An 18,510-nucleotide genomic window follows, 5' to 3' on the forward strand; every position below is an offset into this window, starting at 1 on the left:
ACATGACCTCTACATAATGATGTATAATGAGAAAAAAAAGGGGCTGTGAAATGTTCTTTCGACAGCTTTATTATTCAAAGGCCTAAACCACCAACTTCAGCTACACTGTAATGACCTGCTCTCCCTACAACTCCTCTCCCGTCTTCGCCCAGCCAATCAGCGGCGCCGCTCACCTCACACCTCTGAACCTGATCCGGCAGAATCAGAATCGTATAACTACCCCCAGCCTCGCAGTGAAGGTCATTTTACTCGGCGCTCTCAAACGGACAGGACCACCTCTCAACAAGCTCCTCACCACACAGCAACTCCCTAGCACTACATTGTACATACAATACATGTAGAGTTATGCTATTCTGAGTTTCCTTTCTCACCTCCATCCTGAGTGCGAGATCTTCCTTTTTGTACGTGTGTATGTGGCCATAACAAAGGAAACTTAGACTATAACGCCACACATGCTACACCATCAAATTCAGCATCAAAAGCAGCTTCAGCAACAACTTCAGGTTCAGTAACAGTTTCAGCAACACCTTTGATATCTTTATGGAAATCTTCAGCTTCAGCCAGAGTTGAACCTGATTGACAAAATCATCTGATTAAAAACTCGCACAATATTCATTGGCTGTCCTTATGTTTTACACTTTACCACCATTTGTGAGTAGAATTTTTTTTTTACATTAGAAAATATTATTTAAAACATATATGAACAGTAATATGTGTTGCTTTCATATTCTTATGTAGAGAAATGACGATGTTTTCACATACGCACTTATGTACGATGGCGTTCCCATTCTATTTCTTTTTCCATTAATGGTTAGCTACTTCTATTGCTCCATTTATTAACATTAAATAACATTAAATAACATTACTTAATACATACATATTAATTTTTTACATTAATTTTACTACAGCAACAACCAGGGTCTTATTTTCTTCAGTTTCTTATATACAAGTAGAACCATCGTCATTCATCACGGGTGTTGTAAACATGAATGGGTGTCTCTTTTTCTTCTCAGCACCACAAAACTCTCACTTTTAAGCATGCCAGCCATTTTAAAGGGCATTAGAATTACAAACGGAAATTTTGTCAGTACACAGCGCAACCACTAATGTCGGGACTCAAAAATATATAATTTGAAATTTTTTTGGTACGACTGGGGCAGTCGTATGTCCGGGTGGTCCTAAGTCGAGTAGGACGTAAGTCGAAGAGTAGCTGTATTCTTAAGATAAATGACGCAGTTTCCTTGAGGGTGCAATTATGCATTGCCGTTCCACTATCACACTCTTTTTTCTTTAACATCAATGGTTACCTTTACTGTACATTAAATAATATTAATTAAAACATACAAATATTTTTACATTAATTTTATTATAGCAACAACCAAGGTCTTATTTTCTTGTTTCAGATGGATAACTGACATTATGGGTGTAAACACGACAACAACAATAGAGTCCCATCTCCTCTTGTGTGATCTTATTATTATTGATTTATATTGTATAAGGTGCATTCAGAAACATTATTTAAGGAATATAGTTTGCATTTTTCATTAATTGTATTGTTTTGGGGGAAAAAGAGGGTAAAAAGCCACACAAAAGATATGAAAAGGTCACACTGGGTAACGCATCTCATTATTATTGCTTTATTTTAATGATAATTATTGATTCATGATACGATGATTTACCTTACACTGCAATATTGGAGGACACATTACCATCATTATTCGAGGCTTTACTGTACTGTCCAGTACTGTATATATCTCATAGGTAATAAATAACTAACAAAATGCATCTCCGTACAGTATATTCAATGGTTTAATGACCCTTTAGCGCGCTGTTTTGGATAGTGCTCTATTATTCATGAACCTATCTGGGGTATTACTGTATTACTTACAGTACGCACTCTTATAATGTCCAATAACTAAAATCACTAAATTCGGGACTCAATAAGCGAAAGATCAGAAAATTAACGCTATACCACTACCCCCGCAACCCGGTGTAAGCTATAACTATGGTCACATTTCAACCAATCGTGGAAGCGATAACTGCACACATGAGACCCGTCTAAAATAAGACCCCACTGTAATAATAAAAAATCTACATTGTCATTTAGCAATCATTTCAGTACACATTGGACCCAGGAGATAGCCAGCAGCTGAGAACCCTTACGCCACTCCCCTATCCCCCGCTCTATGTACTTCAGCACACGAGAAGATATTTATTCCCTTTATGTTTTTTACTTTATGATAATTTTGCACATTCTGTATAAAGGATTGGGTGTGCATGGAAAAAAAAAAAATTTATGTATACCCCGGTATCTACCCGAAATTATGAGCTGAAAAATAGCTGTAACATACTGGAGGTCACAGCTCTCACAAAATGTTTTTTCCCTTTATGTTTTTGGCCTTATGACATTTGTTTTATTTTTTGTACATTCTGTATGAAAATTTATGTGTGTGCAAGTAACAGAGTAAAAGAAAAAAAAAGAAAGCAAGGTACGTATACACTGTACAGTATACTGTACCCAAAAATACGAACTGAAAATTAACCACAACATAACTCCGGTGTCCTTTTGTCGCGCTGGTCCTTGATCGTCACCTTGGCTTTCGTACTGGTAAAGTTTTTCTCTACTGGTGAATTTTATCGCAATCAAGGCCCCTAAGAGGGAAATTAGTGGCAGTGCTCGTGGTGGTGAGTGAGGAAAAAAAGTGCATACAGGGTACTGTGAGAACCTTTGAAGAAAAGGTCAATAAATTGGACTTACTAAGGGGTGGCGTATTGAACTATGAAGTTGTGCACCAGCTTCCTTAGTATAACAAAGGGGTTATACAGTATGTATATATACAGGGGAGACCCAAAAACCAATTCCCCAATAACAGCCACTATGCATAACAGACGATTACATATTGGGGAAATACCCAGAAAGTTTCACTAATACCTGGAGAACGAATGATCGGGAGGAGCAGCAGAACTATTTTGAATTTGGTGGGCGGATGTGAATTCTTGCCATAAGAGGGCTCTGTGCACTGCCTCTGACTCTTTCCTGCTATCTACGTGTTTTTTCATTATTTTTCGACTTCGTGTATTATGCAATCATGCCTGACACTCCAGTGATAGCTCCTCTTGTGCTGCCCTATCTTCTGTGATGTGATAAGGTAATAAGGCATAACAAGAGTGGTGATGGAGCAGCAAATATTGGTAGAGACTTCAACTTCCACCCCAGACCATATCTACCATCTTCAACATGTAAATAAGTCTCAATTTATGCTTTGCAATACAGTCAACCCTCACTTTACGCGGTCCCACATTCCGCGTTTCCACGGTGCCCTGCCAGAACCCAGGATGCTCACATTCCGCGGTGCGTGTACCCCTTTACGCGGGTGAAGTATAATTTTTTTATTTAGCTCATAAAATTCATACAAATTATCCGGCCAGAATATAATTTACATTGCTGGAATTCTTACAATTTGATGATCAATTTGAATATAAGCATCATAGATTTTGCATTAGACATACAAATTTTAGATCTAATGCAAGTACAGATAGACCCCCGACTTACGACGGGGTTAAGGACCCAAATCCAGGTCGTAAGTCCGACATAGATAAATTTTTTTTTTTTTTTTTTTTTTTAATAAATAATCTACAATGAAATACAATACAGTAAAAGTAATGAATAATGAGGAATGGTTACAGTGTGACTGAGCACTTACCTTTAATGTAGTCAGCTGAATGCACATGGGGCCCCCATAATTTTCTAATTATACATGGAGACTACATTAACTGGAAACGTTTCGGTATAGAAAATGCGTGTCATTTGAAATTTTTTTTTTTTTTTTTTTTTTAATAAAAAATCTTCGGCGGTCGTAAGTCCAGACGGTCGTAAGTCGTAGCAGTCGTAAGTCGGGGTCTGTCTGTATTTTGTTTACTCAGAGCAAATATGTTATCTTTTGTGCAAAATATATGAAGTGTATACAGTAGTACCCCGCCTAACGCGGTCAATTGAACCCACAGGGTACCGTGTTAAGTGAACAACAGAACATATGGGATTAATTCCAATAGAGACTGGCCCGACCCCCAAACTCTACTTTTTCGGACACTCACAGCTGTGTAGTGTGAGAAGAGGGGGAGGGAGTTGAGTCCATTATTTGAATGGACATTAACTTGGCGACTGTATTTCTCTATTTCTCTTAAGTATTAATTGTGTGCATGTACCATCATAAAATTAAGATGTTATTTTTACTAGAACATAGGTATTGTGTCTGAAAAAGTGGTGTTTGGGGGTCAGCCGGTCTCTATTTCATTTAATCCCATATGTTATGTTGTTCACTTTACGTGTTTCTCACTTTACGCGGGCCTCCGTGGGTTCAATTGACCGCGTAAAGTGAGGGTTGACTGTACTTATTTAATGCTTATTATGCTTGCTTTATATATCTGCTTTATATTCTTGCTTAACAGTGTGCACGACAAAGATATAGCAAGGGTAGATGAGAGTTTTTGGAGGGTGGCTGGTTCCTAACCACTTGAATTTGTCATGCTCTTATGGGATTAATTGCTTCAATAACCAATGACTTTTCCCGGCCCTTGTATGCGTCGGGTGTCGGGCTAAACCTGTATATATGTATAAAGAGGGGACCTGAATATATGCAAATTTGTACTTACACAGGGAACCAAGGAACATAACCCTCCCATATTTTGAGACCCCACTGTACTCTAATGTGACTCAGAAATAAAGGAAATATAATATAAAACTATAAAAAAGAATTAGAAAAATGAAGAGCACGAATGTAAACAGTATTCTGTGTGGGAGGTGAACGTAAGTATGGATACATCATGCTCTCCCAAATGTGATGTCTCGGCATACACAGTGCAGCAGCAACAGTGTTTCAAGTCAGCTGGTTGGCTGAACTCACCCACTCTCAGCATACCTACTCACAGCACAAAACCACTAGTGCATTTTATCTTGCACAGACCACATCATAATAGCGAATATTTTCACATTACCCGTTAAGCGAATTGTGGGTAGAAGTAAGGTTCTCGAATAATAGAGAGGGTAAGTTACTGGAAAATCATATACAAACGTAACGATTGGGCACCCCTTTAAAAAATCATTGCTGTGCCCCTGGAACCAACAATCCAGCATGAGAACTCAACCCAAAGGTCAAAACAATACACCAATAAATAATCATCTACTGAACCTATGCTTTGGTTAACACTGTGCCTCACTTGAGGTACATCACATTTGCCAATCTTTGTACAGTACAGTAAGTCCGCGCTTAACGTCGTCCGCTTAACGTTGTTTCAGTACTACGTCGCTAAACTTTAAAGACCAAAAATTCATATAACGTCCAGGTGATTCAGTACAACGTTGTTTTGCATCGTCACAGACTACTTTTTAAGGCGCATCACCCTCTCTCGTCTATCCTCGCTACGCTTTCTCAGCTCGGTGCGCTACCCTCACTCGCGGAATGTCACAGTAACGCCAAGCCATTCTCTGTTACAACTTCACATCATTCGTGTGTGCTTAAGTACTTTTGCTCTAAAACTGTACTCTAACCATTCAAAATGGCTTCCAAGCACCCATCAAGTGCTCCTGATGCTAGTGTAGTGAAGAGGCAACGTAAGACCATTACCCTTCCTACGAAAATGGATGTATTAACCAGATTTGAAAAAGGGGGAACATGCTGTGGACATAGCCGCTGTGCTTGGTCTAACCCCCACAATGATGCGTACTATCCAGACCAACACTGACAAGATTAAGGTGAGTGCTGGAAGTGGTACTACTCTCAGTGCTACTACGACGATTCATACTAGAAGTGGAAAAGATGCTGGCAATGTGGATGGGGGACCAGAATCAACACAATGTGCCTGTGAGCCTTATGGTTATCCAGAATAAGGCCAGATCCTTGTTTGACGGCATAAAGGAAACCGAGGGTGAAGGATCGAAGGAAGAGACCTTTACGGCCAGCCGAGGCTGGTTTCAACGATTTAAGCTTCGTTATAACTTCCACAACATAAAGATGACTGATACGGTTACCGCCGAGACATTCCCGCCTGAATTCAAGCAGATTATCTAGGAAGGAGGCTACTTATCGAAGCAAGTCTTCTATTTGGCTGAGACTGGCCTCTTTTGGAAAAGGATGCCTGAGAGGACCTATATCTCCAAGGAGGAGAAAAGAGCGCCAGGTTTTAAAGCGGCAAACGACTGCTTGACTCTGCTGCCGGCGACTTCAAGCTGATTTCTCGCGCTGCCAACCCAAGGGCCCTAATAGGTTACTCTAAGGATCACCTTCCTGTCATATACAAGGCAAATAAGAAGGCATGGATAATCGGCGCCATATTTAACCAGTGGTTGAATGTGTATGCCGTCCCTCCAATGAAGGAATACTGTGTAAAGGAAAACCTTAACTTCAAAATTCTTCTGATCGTTGACAAAGCTCCAATCATCCTCCCAATCTCGACAACTTGCATGACAGTGTAAAAGTTGTATTCCTGCCTCCCAATACGACAGCACTGATGCAGCCTATGGACCAAGGCGTCATCACCGCATTCAAGGCGTAATACTTACGCCATACCATGGCCCAGCTGCTCAAGGCTACAGACGGAGAAAATAAACCAACGATCTGAGAATATTGGCAAGGCATGGGAAGAGGTTTCAGAAAGTTGCCTGAATGGTGTGTGGCGTAAACTGTGGCCCGAGTGCATCAACAGTTTTAAGGGATTCACGGACTTAGTCCCAGCTGTGAATAGGGATATCCTCAGCTTGGCTAGACAGGCAGGCTTTGATGAGCTGGAATCAGAGAATATTGAGGACGTCCTGGCATCCCATACATAAGAGCTCACCAATGAAGATCTGCAACAACTAACAGAACACAGTCCCGTTGAAGACGATTACGATGACGAAGAACCTCAACAAACGCTAACTTCAAAGAGGTTGGCAGAATTGTTGAACATGATCCAGCAAGGATTGCAAATGCTTCTAGATGACAACCCAAACAGATAACGTAGCTCAAAGGTTCAACGCAGCATTAATGACAGTCTTGTTGTTACACTGAGATCTATAAGGAGAAAAGAAGAAGAGTAGCACCAAGCAGACGACACTGGATTAATTTTTTCGTCGTGGGACGGCAGAAGCAGCAGCAGCATCTTCACAACAGCCGGCAGCCGAAGAGGAGCACACAGCAGCCAAGGAGGAGCAAACAGTGGCAGAGGAACCCCAGTCAGAACAGGAAGAGGAGGCGGCAGCCGCAGTCTCATTGACTCACCACCCTCCTCCTCTCCCGTCGTCCTCCGCTCCCGCCATCCGCCTCCTCAGCTTCACTACCCACCACACACTCACTCTACCACCTCCGCCCATCGGTGAGTACCCATACAAACTTAGTACAGTGGTCCCTCGGTTAACGAACGCCTTGGTTAACAAAATTTCGTTTAACGAATTACCTTCCATAAGAAGCTTCAATTCGGTTAACGAACAAAAATTCAATTAACGAAATCCTTATGAAAATCACGTTTTGTTGTGAGCATCAGCTGGTCAGCTGATGGCCCTGTCTGCCAATTCAGTAATCTGTTCTAAGTTTAAATTCGTTTCCAATGGATTAAATATCAATAAATTTCAGCTTCTTAATATTTTTGAATGTTTTATATTAAAATTATTAGTCATTTTAACATTTACTTAACATATTGATAACACTGGTCTACAAAAAAATATTTTTTTTTTCTGGCATGAAACCTTTTAACTGTTTTTTACTAACTTTAAGGTGCTGAATCCAAATCTGATCTCAGATTTGCTCCATCATGTAACGTGCCAGAATTTACTGAGCTACCAGAGATTGAGGATATAGACTGGAATTCACCTGTTTCTACTGATGAAGATGAAGAGAATGATCTTTTCAAGCCATCTGGTGAAGATTGTGAAAAGCCAACGTTGTTTACTCAGTCAGAATTGAATGATCTGGTCAGAGATCTAAATTTGCCAAAACAGTCTGCTGAATTGTTAGCTTCCAGGCTTCAAGAGAAACGACTCTTAAAACCTGGCACGAGTGTCTCCTTTTATCGCAACAGAGAAGAGCAACTGCGGAAGTACTTTCATTCATATGACCAGCTTGTTTTTTGTAATGATGTAGAAGGACTTCTTCTCTCCAAGGGACTACCAACATATGATAGTAAGGATTGGAGACTTTTTATTGACAGTTCTAAAAGGAGCTTGAAATGTGTTCTTCTTCATAACGGAAAAAAGTATGGTTCAATTCCAATCGGACATTCTGTACAAATTAAAGAAGAATATGAAAACATTAAGACTGTTCTAGAGAGGTTGCAATACCATGCTCATGAATGGTTAATTTGTGTGGACTTGAAAATGGTAAACTTTCTATTGGGCCAGCAAGGAGGGTACACAAAATACCCCTGTTTTCTGTGCTACTGGGACAGCAGTGCTACAGCAGACCATTGGGTGAAAAAGAATTGGCCACCAAGACATAGTTTGACGCCTGGTGACAAGAATATCATTAACGATCCTCTGGTTGACAGGAAAAACATTGTCCTTCCTCCTCTGCACATAAAACTTGGTATCATGAAGCAATTCGTCAAGGCTCTTGATCATAGTGGAGAGTGTTTCAGATATATATGCTCAACCTTTCCAAGTCTTAGCGACGAGAAGAAAAAGGCAGGGATTTTTGATGGACCTCAAATAAGAACACTACTCAGAGATCCACACTTCCTTGCAACAATGACTGAGGCACAGGCAAGAACTTGGAATGCTTTCTCTAATGTGGTGCGGAACTTCTTAGGGAACAAGAAAGCGGACAACTATCAAGAAATTGTGGAAGAGCTGCTCTTGAGTTTACAAGCACTTGGATGCAGAATGAGTATCAAGGTTCACTACTTACACAGTCACTTGGACGAGTTTCCAGAAAATCTGGGAGAAGTGAGCGAGGAGCAAGGGGAGCGCTTTCATCAAGACATTAAAGTAATGGAAGAACGTTACCAAGGTCGATGGGACTCGAACATGATGGCGGACTACTGCTGGAGTTTGATGAGAGACATTCCAGAAGCTGTACATAAGAGATCGGCCAAAAAGAGGAAGTTTATGTAACTGTAACTTGATCTTAATACTTGCACTATTTCTACCGTACATTAATTGTTTTTTTTCACCCTTCAATGTTACATTTAAATATTATATGTGCATTAACTTTCCAATTTGATATTAACAATTTTTGGTTATAGAAAAATACAAATTATAATGCTGAAAAAATTTATGTATACATGTTTAAACCGTCAATTTTGATCCAAAAGTTTACGTTTCCCAGCAAAAGTGCAATATGGTATATCTCACAAACCTGATGTGATAGACAAAAACCAAAGTCATATTTGGATTCTGCACCCCAAATTTACTTAAAATCCGTTTAAAAACCTTGTGCCAGAAAAATTGTGTTGACCGGTGTAATATATGCAGTACAGGTAGTTCTGCTATAACGCGATAATTGTGTTCTTGTAAAATATCGTGTTATAGAAAATCGCGTAATAGAAATAACAGGGCTTATGGAGAAAATAGGGTTAGGTGCAGATTACTCGAAATCGAAAAAATTTAGTAGTTAGCCTAACACAAAGGATAGCACAGTCTAAATAAATGTTACATTCATATCTAATAATGAAATCATACAGTAAATTTAACACTTTACCTTGAAAAAATATGAATGTAACTTGATTGGGGAGAAGGGTGATTTTGAGGTTGATAACATCGAGCTTCTCTTCAAGTGTTATATCCTTTCTTTTACGATAATCACCGGGAATTCTATCATCAGAACGCTTTTTGGGGATATTCTTCTTTACCATATTCACAGTTAATACCACAAAATTGGAGAAATAGTAAGCAAAAATCGCGTTATAGCAAACAAGCGTTCGCGTTATACAAATATTGTTCCGAATTCATAAATAGCGTTAGAGCAAATTCGCGTTATCAAAACACGCGTTATAGCAGAACTCACTGTACAGGGAACTAGTTAGTTGTGCACCCATCAGATGCGTGGGTCGGTCACCAGGCGCCAGTCTGCCTTTGTTTTCTGTGGAGAGAGCACCTATTTTGTTGGTGTCTTATATAAAACTGCATTTTTCATTGAAATTATTGGTCATCCTGAACTTTAGTTAACATTGATAATATCTAGTGCAGTGCAGAGTTGATTTAAAGAAAGTAATCTCGAATTACACCAAGTGAACTTAAAATTTTATTGGTGAAATGAGGCATCAAGCATGGGTCCACTGAAGGTGATTTTTCCTCCATACCACTTCCTTCTTTTCTCCCTTCTCCTCCACACCCAAGTCTAATTCCCATCATCATCATCAACCAGGAGCCTTCTACATACACACCTCACAAAGTAAGTGCACTTTACGGCAGTTTTTTTTTTTACTTTGTATGTACTTTTCGGTGAGCTGGAACCAATTACCCAATATCCCATTGAAACAATGGATTCGGTTAACGAAATTTTCGGTTAACTGGAACGAATTGTGTTCGTTAACCAAGGGACCACTGTAGTTGTATATGCATGCACTATTTTCTATAGAAATGGCAATGATTTTCTGTATATGCAATGTACTTCATGGGGAAAATTGATCCGCTTAACGTTGTTTCGTATAATGTCGCGTTTTCAGGAATGTAACCCCGACATTAAGCGAGGACTTACTGTACCTATTTGTCACAGCCACGTGTATTTAGAGTGTGTGTCTGCCACAAGTGCTATGAGCTAACACCTTAGGAAAGCTTCAGCAAAGATTATCTACTTCAACAAATTTTATAACAAAATCTTTTTCTCACTCTTACATGCTTTAAAAACAATTATCTACTGATACCTTAGATGGGTTTCATTATTCTTACCTGATGGTTTCCTTTATATTCTTGATGTTTATTGCTGAGGTAATGACACACCAAACTGTAGAAAATTTTAATCTTCGAGCTTGTTCCACCCATTCCTGCAGCTGCTCTCCTAAACTTTGAAGTTCATTTCCAGTGTCACTCATTAAAAATTGTTTTTGTCGTTTTTGTCGAACTGCAGCTTCCTCGCCATCGTGGGGATGAATTCTCCTAAAATACAGCAAAAGCAATAAATTTATTCATTGCTTAATGAAACACCTCTATAGAGTTTAATAAGTCAATGTACAATCAAACACGATACAATACACGCAGTCCTTGAGTTATGACCATCCGACTTACTATCATCCGCACTTATAAACGGGATTCCAATACATTCATCAAAATTTTTTTAATTAAAATCCCATTTTTCACATTATCTTTTATAATTCTATATTTTTTAACATCACTTTATTTACAGTATTCATTATGTCGGGGATATTATTACTGTTTTGTCTGGAGTTAACACTGTTCTGACTTATCAACACATCGACTTACAATCAGGGTCCAGGAATGAATCCTTGTCCAAAGTCGGGGACTGCCTGTACATATACAGTACTGTACAGGTGAAACTCAAGCAGTCGTCGGGGTTACGTTCCTGTAGACTTTAATACTTAAGCTTATATGAAATAAAGTGGTTTGGGATCACACCAATAGCAAGGTAACGGAAAATTACAATAATTACTGTAAATTAAAGCTAAATTTAAAGATATGAGAGGGATCCAGTATATTGTACTGTATATAAATAATATTAATATTATCATCAACATCATTTTATGGCCATTTCCTGGGATAAATAAAAAAAAATTACAATGTAATCTGAAATGTTTAGATTCCTGGTTAACACTTACACAAAAAAAAAAACAAGAAAACAACCTAAGAAATAAATTAGGTGACACCTCAGCCTGATAAAACCTGGAAGTCACAACACATCAGTGTAGAAAGCAAAGCATCCACCCTTGTTCCTGTAAAAAGCATTAAATACAAAAATTTTCAATGCTTACTGGTTTTTACTGTATGTGTAGAAAATAAGGCCTTCTTGAACTTGCATTGTTATAAGAGATTTAAACTGCATCTCGGCTAATCACCCAGATATGGATCATTAATATTTTCTTTTTTACAGTACAGTATGCCTTGACAATTCATGGACCTTGGATGTACCCAAAAATGTCTAAGGGTAGTTTTAAAGTTGCTGGCATTTTCGCGGCCGGGACAGTACCGTAATTTATTTTTCCTGTACTGTATATGCGCACGCACGCGCACACACACGCACACACAGGCCCATCCTTAGGGGGGGGGGGAACAGGGGCGACCACCGGGGCCCCGTGGAGCCCAGTACTAGACCCAGTGACCTCGGACACATTACCTGTTGACTGGTTAATCTGACCTGACGGCTTACGCCACCATCACAACCGTGACCTTACCATCCATAGCGACAGTCCCATGGGGGTTGGGTTCCTCTGATCGCATAATCTGACTCCATAATCCATTGCACTCCACTCCACACAGCCAGTCCACCAGGGTCAGTAACCAGTGAGATCAGGTTGTGTCTTGTCCTGTGAGCTGTGACTCCTGCTTTTGAGTTTTGTGGATATACTTTTTTTGTGTAAGAAACATGGCAAGCAGAGACAGATACAGAAAGTACATCTCAGGGGCAGTGAATAGGCAAAAGAAAAGGAAAAGAGAAGAAATTGATAATGTATTGAAAGGTTCCCCTGACAAATTTGTGTTACAAAAAATTCCAGAAACTACTGCAAATGATTGTGCTAGTGTGAATTGTATAAAAGGAAAGGAAGAGGACAGTGGTGAAAAACAGATGAAAGCTTTAAAAATGGACAGCTCAGACCGTAACCGTGAAACTGAAGATGATTTATGTGATCCAGCCAACTGGCCACAGCTTCTGGACAGTTGAACAATGAACTACTTGGTAGGAAATGGACCTGTGAAAGTTACTAGTGAAAATTATATTTTTCCCTAAAACTAGTGAAAATCGGCACTTCTCAGAAAACTTTTACATGAGAAAATTACCAAATTGAGAAACATCTGAAAGAAGTTGGCTTATATTAAAAAATCGCCGAGTGAAAAGAAAAGGACAACAAGAAATAGGTGAGAATAATTCAGAAAACTCGGCTGAGAAAGCATTTGAAAGAAATTACTTTCTTGTTATCATTGATCAGGCAATAATGTCACTGACAAGAAGATTCAAGCAGGTGCAAGAGTATGACACTAACTTCGGTTTCCTGCATGACTTGGAGAAACTTCGAGATATGAAAGAAGACTACATCATGAAAGAGCGATGTATAGCTTTGGATAATTCATCGAGTGTTGGAAATTCTCACGATATTGATTGTGCAGACCTGTTCTCAGAGCTTCGAGTACTCCAAGAACTTATTCCTCAAGAAACAAACAGTGCATCTCAAGTCCTTCAGATTCTCAAGTCTCTAAATGGTTCCTTCCCTAAGGCAGAAATAGCATATCAGATTTTATTGACAGATCCAGTCACAGTGGCATCAGGGGAGCGGAGTTTTTCCAAGGTGAAATTAATAAAAAACTATCTAAGAACAACTATGTCTCAAGAGAGATTGAATGCATTGGCTATGCTCTCCATTGAAAAGGAACTAGCAGAAACCTTGTAGTATCAAGATTTAATAACAGAGTTTGCTGCAGTGAAAGTTAGGAAAATGGGGTAATTTAATCCCCAGGTAAGAAGGGTTGGTTCAGGCCAAGGTTGGGTCAGAAGATTATCCCCAGTTGACAGACGGCTTGGGTCAGTCAGCCTCCACGTGTATATATTGTGTAATATTCTGTCTCTTTCACTACCAATTGAGAAGGGCTCGTGATGAACCGAAACGTGCGTGCGCGCGTGTAATAATAATAATAATAATTAACGGTTTATTGAAAAAGTTCTGCAGCCCGAAGGCTGAAAATATACATTGGACATAAATGACTTATTACATACATTGGTGGTTTAACAAAAGCCTTCATTAGAGAAAGGTGAAGGAACATACAGTGAACATACAGATTAATGTAGGTGTTGAACAGCAAACACGTAGTGTAGTAACTCCCTCCCAGATGGTGTTAGGAGGGACCTCACGTGGTTTAGTAGTTCCCTCACAGATGGTGTTATGAGGGGCCTCACGTGGTGTAGTAATTCCCTCACAGATGGTGTTATGAGGGGCCTCACGTGGTGTAGTAATTCCCTCACAGATGGTGTTATGAGGGGCCTCACGTGGTGTAGTAATTCCCTCACAGATGGTGTTATGAGGGGCACGTGGTGTAGTAATTCCCTCACAGATGGTGTTATGAGGGGCCTCACGTGGTGTAGTAATTCCCTCACAGATGGTGTTATGAGGGGCCTCACGTGGTGTAGTAATTCCCTCACAGATGGTGTTATGAGGGGCCTCACGTGGTGTAGTATTCCCTCACAGATGTTTATGAGGGGCCTCACGTGGTGTAGTAGTTCCCTCACAGGCGGTGTTCTATTAGTGAGGTGTGGTCCCAGGCCTTTTCACCGTAGACGGATTAACACATCGCTGGTTGTTGGGTCGGGCGTTATCACTGGGTACCTGGGACCTCACTGTGTGAAGGTCAACTTGGTACCCTGTTACTATTGAGGTTCTCACTGACAGCACTGTTCACCTCTTTTAACACTGGTTCCATTCCTTTCCTAAATGAAATAGTAACTTCTGTGAACTTCGTTGATATTCGGTGGGGAGGAGGGGTTCAGGGAGGGAGTTGGTATGGGCCAACTAACAGTTGACCTGGCTGCTCCGAGGAGGGCGCCAGGTGCGATCTTGACCGCCGGTGGTCAAGAGAGAGAATGTGTGTGTGTGTGTGTGTGTGTGTGTGTGTGTGTGTGTGTGTGTGTGTGTGTGTGTGTGTGTGTGTGTGTGTGTGTGTGTGTGTGTGTGTGTGTGTGTGTGTGTGTGTGTGTGTGTGTGTGTGTGTGTGTGTGTGTGTGTGTGTGTGTGTGTGTGTGTGTGTGTGTGTGTGTGTGTGTGTGTGTGTGTGTGTGTGTGTGTGTGTGTGTGTGTGTGTGTGTGTGTGTGTGTGTGTGTGTGTGTGTGTGTGTGTGTGTGTGTGTGTGTGTGTGTGTGTGTGTGTGTGTGTGTGTGTGTGTGTGTGTGTGTGTGTGTGTGTGTGTGTGTGTGTGTGTGTGTGTGTGTGTGTGTGTGTGTGTGTGTGTGTGTGTGTGTGTGTGTGTGTGTGTGTGTGTGTGTGTGTGTGTGTGTGTGTGTGTGTGTGTGTGTGTGTGTGTGTGTGTGTGTGTGTGTGTGTGTGTGTGTGTGTGTGTGTGTGTGTGTGTGTGTGTGTGTGTGTGTGTGTGTGTGTGTGTGTGTGTGTGTGTGTGTGTGTGTGTGTGTGTGTGTGTGTGTGTGTGTGTGTGTGTGTGTGTGTGTGTGTGTGTGTGTGTGTGTGTGTGTGTGTGTGTGTGTGTGTGTGTGTGTGTGTGTGTGTGTGTGTGTGTGTGTGTGTGTGTGTGTGTGTGTGTGTGTGTGTGTGTGTGTGTGTGTGTGTGTGTGTGTGTGTGTGTGTGTGTGTGTGTGTGTGTGTGTGTGTGTGTGTGTGTGTGTGTGTGTGTGTGTGTGTGTGTGTGTGTGTGTGTGTGTGTGTGTGTGTGTGTGTGTGTGTGTGTGTGTGTGTGTGTGTGTGTGTGTGTGTGTGTGTGTGTGTGTGTGTGTGTGTGTGTGTGTGTGTGTGTGTGTGTGTGTGTGTGTGTGTGTGTGTGTGTGTGTGTGTGTGTGTGTGTGTGTGTGTGTGTGTGTGTGTGTGTGTGTGTGTGTGTGTGTGTGTGTGTGTGTGTGTGTGTGTGTGTGTGTGTGTGTGTGTGTGTGTGTGTGTGTGTGTGTGTGTGTGTGTGTGTGTGTGTGTGTGTGTGTGTGTGTGTGTGTGTGTGTGTGTGTGTGTGTGTGTGTGTGTGTGTGTGTGTGTGTGTGTGTGTGTGTGTGTGTGTGTGTGTGTGTGTGTGTGTGTGTGTGTGTGTGTGTGTGTGTGTGTGTGTGTGTGTGTGTGTGTGTGTGTGTGTGTGTGTGTGTGTGTGTGTGTGTGTGTGTGTGTGTGTGTGTGTGTGTGTGTGTGTGTGTGTGTGTGTGTGTGTGTGTGTGTGTGTGTGTGTGTGTGTGTGTGTGTGTGTGTGTACATTTTAGTCCATATAACACGCGGACTTTGAACATATAATCAACGACCTCACCAGCAAGGAATCGAACCCTCGACCTACTGGGTGGGACTAGGGAACGCTTACCGGCTAGGCCACAAGGACACTAAAAGCAGTTCTAGACTGTTATATTTCACACAAAGCCTGTTCATCAAGCTGATGGCGCCGTGAACCTCATTGGGAAACTGCCCGTGCCTCTTATGTGGTGTCAGTAGCATTTTACCGAATCCAGCTGGTATGAAACGCGAGGTACATATATATACTTCATTTTTAGTCCATATAACACGCGGACTTTGAACATATAATCAACGACCTCACCAGCAAGGAATCGAACCCTCGACCTACTGGGTAAATATAGAGTTTTCTCTTTAATTTGAACAGTAAACCTAACAAATTGAAGATATATCTTACCTAATTTCTTTTACAAGAATTCTAAGACCAAACAGCGGTTCAAGTTGAATCCCTGTGACCGTATACCAGTAGTGGCCAGGAACTGGAGGTGCCGCCAGTAACACCCACAAGCAATAACACAGACTCTCGCCAGGAGCTGAAATGAAAATGGTTATCACCAATCATCAGCAGGACTATTTTAGGTCAAGTTAAAATATAAAACTTACGGTGATTGACAGCTAAAGTACACAAGTGTCAACAATTACAGTAGCTACATCTTTTATCATAGGAAAAAAGAAAGTAGAAAAGTAACATCACAAGACCCACAAAGGAAGTGCAACATACTAGAAACCACTGACCCTTAATTCCGTACAGTATTTTGTAGAGTACAGCATGCCCTTAAAATTCACGGGGGTTAGGTTCTAAAAATGGCCGTGAATAGCCAAATCCACGAATAACTTTGCTCTTAAATTTTTACTCGTGTGCAAAGAAATATATACTCCCTTTATGTGTTTGCCCTTAGGACAATTATTCCTTTTACCTGCAGTGTATATATGTGTGTGTGTGTGTGTGTGTGTACACACACACACATATACACATACACAATAGAGGTAAAAGGAATTACTGTCTCTAGAACAAATGGCTCCCTGTCTCGACCGCAAAAATGCCAGCAACTTTAAAACTACCCTTAGACATTCTTCGGTACATCCAGTGTGTCATCCGTGAATAATCGAGTTCCACGAATTAAAAATCTACGAATTGACAGGGCATGCTGTACTGTACTGTATGCAAATCAACTTTAATACATAAATCCCAACAAGTTTCACATCCAAACTTATAATGCTGCACACCTAGACCCCGACTTACGACGGGGTTAGGGACCCAAATCCAGGTCGTAAGTCCGACATAGATAAAAAAAAAAAAAAAAATTTTTTTTTTTTTTATTTATTTATTTATTTTTTAATAAAAAATCTACAATGAAATACAGTACAGTAAAAGTAATGAATAATGATGAATGGATACAGTACAGTGAAAGTAATAAATAATAAGGAATGGATACAGTGTGACTGAGCACTTAACCTTTAATGTAGTCAGCTGAATGCACATGGGGCCCCCATAATTTTCTAATTATACATGGAGACTACATTAACTGGAAACGTTTCGGTATAGAAAATGCGTGTGTCATTTAAAATTTTTTATTTATTTTTTTTTTTATCTATATCTGAGGCGGTCGTAAGTCCCGACGGTCGTAAGTCCACGTAGTCGTAAGTCGGGGTCTAGGTGTAGTCATCTTTGTTTAAAATCACTACTGTGTTGGCTTTATCTGCTTTAGTGACATGTAGATCCTTATTTTTCTTAAGGGCTTGGATTGCTTTGGTGAATCTTTCTGGACAGTTTGGAATGCAAGGCTTGGACTTAGATGCATACACAACACCTTTACACATGTTCACTTCTTCTCTTCGTGTTTTCTTCTTTCCTTGTGGTTATCAGCATATATATATATATATATATATATATATATATATATATATATATATATATATATATATATATATATATATATATATATATATATATATATATATATATATATATATATATACACGTATATATATATACACGTATATATATATACACCTAGACCCCGACTTACAACTATATGGACTTACGTCCATTGGTACTTACGACCTGCTTTGACCGTACGTCCATACGGGACATACGACTGCGACCGCCGTGACCAAAAATTTTTTCAAATGACGCGCGCATTTTCTATACCGAAACGTTTCCGTCCCGGGCGAGAGGGAGGGGTGGCTTGGGTCGCCTCGTGGCTGCACTCACTCAGTGGAGCGCTTTGTTTGTGTTTGGCTATCGTATCCTATACTGATCGCGCTGTGAACTTTCGTTATTATTGTATTTAATTGACTTTATAATGACTGGAAAGCGTAAAAGTGAGAGTGCTGGTGGTACTCCAAGGAAAAGGAGACAGGCAATTACTTTTGAGATGAAACTGAAGATAATAACACAGTATGAGAATGGAAAAACAGTAGCAACGATCTCACGCGACCTAGGTTTC

The 18,510-nt window shown here is 40.4% G+C and overlaps 1 protein-coding gene across 1 annotated transcript in view; it reads right to left on the bottom strand.

Annotated features, from left to right (window-relative positions):
- LOC121880312 overlaps nucleotides 1–18,510 on the bottom strand; it is a 49,899-nt gene that overhangs the window by 12,427 nt on the left and 18,962 nt on the right. The window contains exons 2-3 of the mRNA XM_042387472.1: nucleotides 16,458–16,593; nucleotides 10,859–11,065 (exon numbers count right to left, since the gene is read on the bottom strand). Of these exons, the coding sequence (XP_042243406.1) occupies nucleotides 10,859–11,065; nucleotides 16,458–16,593 (343 nt within the window). The remainder of the gene's footprint in view (nucleotides 1–10,858; nucleotides 11,066–16,457; nucleotides 16,594–18,510) is intronic.

Source organism: Homarus americanus, unplaced genomic scaffold (assembly GCF_018991925.1).
Source record: "Homarus americanus isolate GMGI-L3 unplaced genomic scaffold, GMGI_Hamer_2.0 scaffold20930, whole genome shotgun sequence".
NCBI lineage: Eukaryota > Metazoa > Arthropoda > Malacostraca > Decapoda > Nephropidae > Homarus > Homarus americanus.